Source organism: Antedon bifida, chromosome 6 (assembly GCF_963402885.1).
Source record: "Antedon bifida chromosome 6, ecAntBifi1.1, whole genome shotgun sequence".
Taxonomy (NCBI): Eukaryota; Metazoa; Echinodermata; class Crinoidea; order Comatulida; family Antedonidae; genus Antedon; species Antedon bifida.
The window spans coordinates 22,354,340-22,360,569 of NC_136231.1; the positions used below are offsets into that span (position 1 = coordinate 22,354,340).

The following is a 6,230-nucleotide window of genomic DNA, read 5'->3' on the forward strand; positions in this document are numbered from 1 at the left end:
CTAGTATTATTAATAAAATATATCTTTTTTAAATTTAGGTCTAGTATTAGCCTATTTCAACATGATTCCACGTGTATTAATAGTTGGTGCTGGCCTAACTGGTGCCACTACCGCTCTTTTGCTTCAGAGGGAGTTACAGCAGAGAGTATCAATTGCAATTTGGGAAACTGCAAGAGGGTCAGGTAAACTTCCATAAAAGTATCTTTTTTCTAATCTCTTAATTTACATTTTAAAATGAAACAATGATATATTTATATAGATGGTACTGTACTGTTTCCACATTATAAAGTAATGATAAAACATTGGATTTCATATTCGTAATTTATTTATTTTTAGGTGGTCGTATGAATACAAATCGCAGCAATTCAAATCCTAAAGCAAGTGCAGATCTTGGTGCTCAATATATCTCATGCTCTCCTGCCTATGCAACTTTACATGCAGAGTACGTGAGGCAATTTTTTTTTATTCTGAGGTTATCCAACCGACTGTTGCAACGTTATATTAAAGGTTATTGATGATTGAATAAAGTTATAAAGGTTATTCAAATGACCAACTGTTGGATAACATTATTGGCCGTTATATATAGCCAAACACTATTTACGCAAAAGCATATCCCTCTAGACAATAGTTAGCAAAGACGATCTGTCTTGGTTCAATTAATTTACCCACTTTTTTTTAAAAATAAATTAGTTTTCACACAAACTCTTCATGCTTGACTTTACTTTTAGGGCATTGATGATGAATACTGTGACTAAAGAAAGGTATCAAAATAATATAAATATAATAATGATAATTAAGTGCTAAAAGATTTTTTTTATTTTTCAGATTTTACGATGAATTGCTCACTAATGATATTTTGAAACCATGCAGTTTAACTATTGAAGGTTTAAAAGAACAAGAACCAGGCACTAAACACTACATAGCGCCCTCTGGAATTAATCGAATTGTCAAGTTTTATCTTCAACAGTCTGGTAAATAGTTTATGTTTTAAAAACAGCTGCAACTACAACATATTTTATTCTATAGAGTTCACTCCACTATTATAAGCATGTTGAGTGAAGTACATGTTCTTTTTTTTCCCCTGGTATGACAGAAACGCAATAGATTAGAATGCATGTCTATGGAAGTTTGTTATGGTTCTATGATGTATTTTAGATAAGATATAGCCTACAATTTAAAGACCATTATATATTATCTTTCAATATCTCTTGTATATTTCTTTTCCCTCCGTCATCAAGATTCTTTATTGGTCCATAACTGAATAGTTGACTTTCTTTTCAAGTTTTCTAAATTATATCTTATTTTAATTACAGGAGTCACTGTTGATCATAATCGTAATTTGAATACCATTGATGTAGAAGTGCATAATGACGTAGAATCCATACTAGCTGGCTACAAAAGTAGTGATAAAAAGACTCCATACGACGTTGTATTATTGACTCAGCCCGTCCCAAAATTGTTTCAACTTGAGGGCGGCATACATAGCATCTTGAGTAAGATATTTATACTGATTTATGAATAATTACAAAATATCTCTACTTAAGGATTGTAAATAATGAAACATTAAAATTACTAGCACTGGAAATGTTTAAAGGTGCTCACGAGAACCATATAATGTATTTCCCCTGTAAAGTAATTAAATGAAATAAAACAATTATACGCGGATCCAGGATTTTTTAAACAGGAGAGCCCTAACGCATAATATTAATAGTCTCAGAAATAAATATCAAAAGTAGTTCATTTTAACTGTCAAAAGTTGGGAGTCCAGGCCCAAGCACAAACCCCTGTATCCACCCATGAATAACCATAATATCAGTTGTTTTTTTTTCTTTCAGCAAAGAATTCTGATGTTCTGAAGAAACTTCAGGATGTTGAGTATTCATCAAGGTATGCTCTGGGTTTATATTATCCTCCTGGTACAAAGATTGATGTGGAATGGACTGGAAAATATACATATGATGATCCATGCATTAGATGGATTTGTATTGATGATAAGAAAAGAGAACAAGGTATGTCTTTATACATTTAAAAGAACATGTCTTTTTATGTTTGTAAAGCTCTATCTACACTATCAAACTTTATGTGACAAAAAGTGTGATGTATCCAAATATGGTAGAGATATGTTTTAATATGGTAGTGAAATGACATCATCATGTCCATATATGGGCACATCACATTTTGTTGTCACATACAGTTTAACAACAAATATTGAATTTGTAATCTCTGTAAATCTTGTCATTCATTTCCTTCAATTCAGTTCTTAATTTGAACAATTTTAATATTTGTTTTCAATTAAGTTTTGTAATTTTTTTTTCTAGAGTCAAATGAAAATGGTCCAACAGTAGTTGTTCACACAAGTGTACCATTTGGTTTGAAACATTTAGAAGATAACAAAGAAGGTGTTCAACAATTAATTTTGCAACATCTATCAACATTACTTCCCAATCTTCCAGACCCTATAGAGGTCAAATGTCAAAGGTGGAGGTACAGTCAGGTAATTTACTCCAAACCTCTAAAAACTTTTGTGCTAATTTTTGTTTTAAATTTATTTCCACAATATAATAACATACAGGATAATAAGTACAATGAAGTAATTATGTGGGAGGAGGATCAGAATTTGAAACATATGTAGTAGTGTTTATTGTATTTTTAAATTGTGACCGAGTATACCACCGCAGTCATAATATCGGCACTCATCGGCCAAAGTTCTGGTGGTAAAAAAATGTTTACTGATAATTAGACATTTATAATATCGAATTGATTTTCTTTAAATACCCGAAATTGATTGAATTGTTCTTACTATTGTAGGTGTATAAAGGAATAGAAGGCAGTCCAGGATGTCTTAAATTGATGGAGTCTAAGAGTGTTTTACTACTGATGGCAGGCGATGCATTTGTCCATTCAAATTATGACGGTTGTATTGAATCTGCTAAAACATCTTCTCAAGCCATCATCAATTTCCTGAAATCCAATGGTAAAATATAAATAAATATCTTTTATATTTATTTAGAAATGTTAATTAACACAAAAAAGAACACATGCAGACAGATGTTTAAATATATTATGTTCAATCAGGGAAGCATGTTATTTCATAATTCTCTGGTTCATTTAATGATTTACCGGCATTTCTCAGGCATGTATGTGAAAACAAATATTTGAAAATGGAGAAAACTTTTTTTTCTTTATTTTTTCGTAATATATTGTGTGGTTTAAAATGATAATAATGTAATCTGTGATCGTTATTAGTGGTAGTATAACAGTAGTCAATAAACAATCTCAACATCCAGCTCTTTAAATGCACATCTAACCTCCCTCTTCAACCCACGAGGTTCTCTTTATGAATGCCCTCTCTAGCGTGACCTTAACTTCTGGGGTTACAATAGTAGTTTGATAAGGTCTGTGAAGCAAATCAATACTGTATTAAAACAAAATCAAATAACTAATACTAATAGTTTCATTGTGCGTCTTTTAGGTCATAGGGATTTGTTGTGAATCCTATTTAAACAGAAAATGATATCTTAGAGAACACGGACTTATTTGTTTTTTTTTTGTTTTTTTTTGTTTTTTAACCATATTTAATGAGGGTGATCCATCCAGCTATTGCTGATCATTAGGGACCCTCAGAGGTTCACATGACAAACATATACACAAGATGCTCTACATAAACAAAGTCTTATTACAAGTCTTTGGGAGTGGAGTAATTTGGTCCTTAGAAAAAATCCTGACATGTGACGGGACTTGAACCCAGGACCCTTGGAGTGGTAGACAAGCATCATCAGATATACTGTATATACATATTCAGAGCTTTCTGTCTATACAAATCCTCAATAAATAATTTCAGTTAAGAGCTTAACATAACCGTTTATAAGCCTTAAAGAATAAAATGAGCTTGTTTACTATTTCTTTTTATGTATAATTTACAAGTTAAATTGTTCATTTTCTACTGTCCCGGTACCTGAGCCCAGACTGTACATGTTTGTATCGATCTTACACTGTGGTAAACCATAATCCTTTATAATTCACTGTAAAGTGTATTTTAATACACAAGAATATTTCGACGTTTGTCAAAGCCACGAATACAGATATAGGCCTACATTAATCGTATTCTCAAATGTTACGTTTAATTCCAGACAAATCACCTACACACTTCAGTAGGCCTATGGCTAATTGCTTTCTTTCATCAAATGTATATTTTCAAAAGGGACAATATGTCTAACATGATAATAGTCCTGATTTAAAGTGTTTATGACGATCTAATTGTTGCAATAATGTGTACGTTTTAACATTCGACATAATTATGTCGGCTTATAACTCGATGTCGCTAGCCATGTCTTTTTTCCCCAAACATCCTTCTTTCACATATCTTGTATCACCAGCCATCCTTTTACAACTCGATGTTTGCCTTCTGATGGTTTGTCACCGACTATTCTTTTTAAACCTCACCCAAGTGGTTCCCCCTATTTGTCATCAACCAGTCGTCTGTCACTCGTGGTTCCATCACGAGTTTATTTTAATAGGCCTACTATGTTTGTAAAGAATTAACAAGAGAAATCTCTTTTCCTTTACCTCCCTAATGTCATTTTAGTTTTATGCTTGTTTTTGTATTATTTTCACCATAATTGAATGAAATGAGTTGCATAGTTGTTTGTTCTATTCAAATGTGTTATCATTCAGCATAATTGTCATGGAGTAAAGAATATTGTATTCCATTATCGCAGTTTTTTTAATGCAATTGATTACCTTTTGTACAAGTTAAAAACATAAGAAAGTATGATATTTCTAGTAATTTTATCTATAAAAAAGTAAATGTGAAACTCATTCGATAGGCCTACCCTGGAGTTTACTTCTAAAACCCCTGTGCTGATATAATAAAAGAGCAATAAAGAGAGAAATAGCAGTAAGCGTCTTATCTAGGTCGACTTGATCAAAGGCCCTGTAGGCCTGTAGCGAAGTCAATGTGTGGTTAGATCGCAAGCCCAGTAGGTGATGTCCCGGAAACCTTGGTTTTAAAGATTTCTCAGCTTATCAGAATATGATTTAACCGTAAATGCAGGTGAGAGAAGTGAAAGGCAGTATTGTCCTACGGTACCTCTGAGATAACAGGTTACTCAATTCAATAAATATACACTCTGATTCATTATAACATATTGAAAATGTGTGTGTAAATGATAATACATGTTACATATTAGTTCTATAGTTCATTTAAATAGGTCATAAAAAGATGTGCGAGTAAAAAATCATACATCGGGAACAAAGAGAAAATATTGTCAAATCATTAATACTGCATAAACAGATTAAAGAGTTCTTAGTTCTATATATTTATGGAATTTGATATATTCTAGTTATTTTTTTGGAAAAGTTCAATTGGATATCACTTAAACAACAGCTAGTAATATGTTAAGAGACTATATTTTGAGCAGGAAGATGTAAAATATACCTGTTCTATTGTAGACGAAACTTTCTAGTCACAAAGTATAATAGAATTTACATTAAAATTAATATTTTTATAGTTTATGATATTCATCCTTTTCACAGTTTTAGTCGCTTAGCCATCATCGTCTTCAGCGAACGTTTTATATAGTGATCATCTTGTAGCATTGTAGGCCTGTAAGTCGTTTTAACAGGAGTTTGCTTAAATTATAAATTAATCAGCTTTTCAATACAATGCTATCATTCTTTATACTAGACCTTCTATTGATTCAAGAACTCGAAATTTAACAGGAATCCGTTTGCTTCAGGCTATAGGCCAACTTTAAGACAATTCACTTTGTGAATATAGTATTGAAATCCATTTTCGATCCAAAAGTCTATTTTGTTGTTTATTCTAATCGTATTCATGTGGGCTTTTGTATATTATTTTAATGATTCAGATCAAAGTTATAGGATGTGCATCTACACGCTGCGAAATCTCTTATTGGGTTTCAAACTGTTCAGCGGGCGGTACAGAATTATGTGGTTATACCCATCCATTTTTTGACTAGGGTTTTATATGCTACGTTACAAGTACAGTATTGTCTGTCCTCCCAAAATGTTACGCGTGTCATCTTTTAACAATGTGTTGTCTGTTGACTAATGACGTCATGTTTTGTAGTAATGCGTTGCCATTACGAGTCCCAATTAGTAAGTCTTAACACAGCTTCTTAACATTTAAGTTGTTCGGTACATTATTCCGTTTGTCTGATCGATTACTTTTCGTATTGAACACAGTGCTCTGTGGCTTTTATAATGCT

The 6,230-nt window shown here is 32.1% G+C and overlaps 2 protein-coding genes across 2 annotated transcripts in view; both read left to right on the top strand.

Annotated features, from left to right (window-relative positions):
• Nucleotides 1-38: 38 nt before the first annotated feature.
• LOC144844693 (renalase-like) lies at nt 39-3,406 on the top strand. Its single transcript, XM_078701718.1, has 7 exons — nt 39-182; nt 337-442; nt 826-971; nt 1,314-1,493; nt 1,836-2,009; nt 2,319-2,494; nt 2,809-3,406. The coding sequence occupies exons 1-7, from the start codon at nt 62-64 to the stop codon at nt 2,983-2,985; spliced, it is 1,080 nt and encodes a 359-aa protein (XP_078557844.1). The 5' UTR covers nt 39-61; the 3' UTR covers nt 2,986-3,406.
• A 1,979-nt stretch (nt 3,407-5,385) lies between these two features.
• LOC144844755 (ribitol-5-phosphate transferase FKTN-like) overlaps nt 5,386-6,230 on the top strand; it is a 170,085-nt gene continuing 169,240 nt past the window's right edge. The window contains exon 1 of the mRNA XM_078701809.1: nt 5,386-5,396. The gene's annotated coding sequence lies outside the window, so the exon portion shown is untranslated. The remainder of the gene's footprint in view (nt 5,397-6,230) is intronic.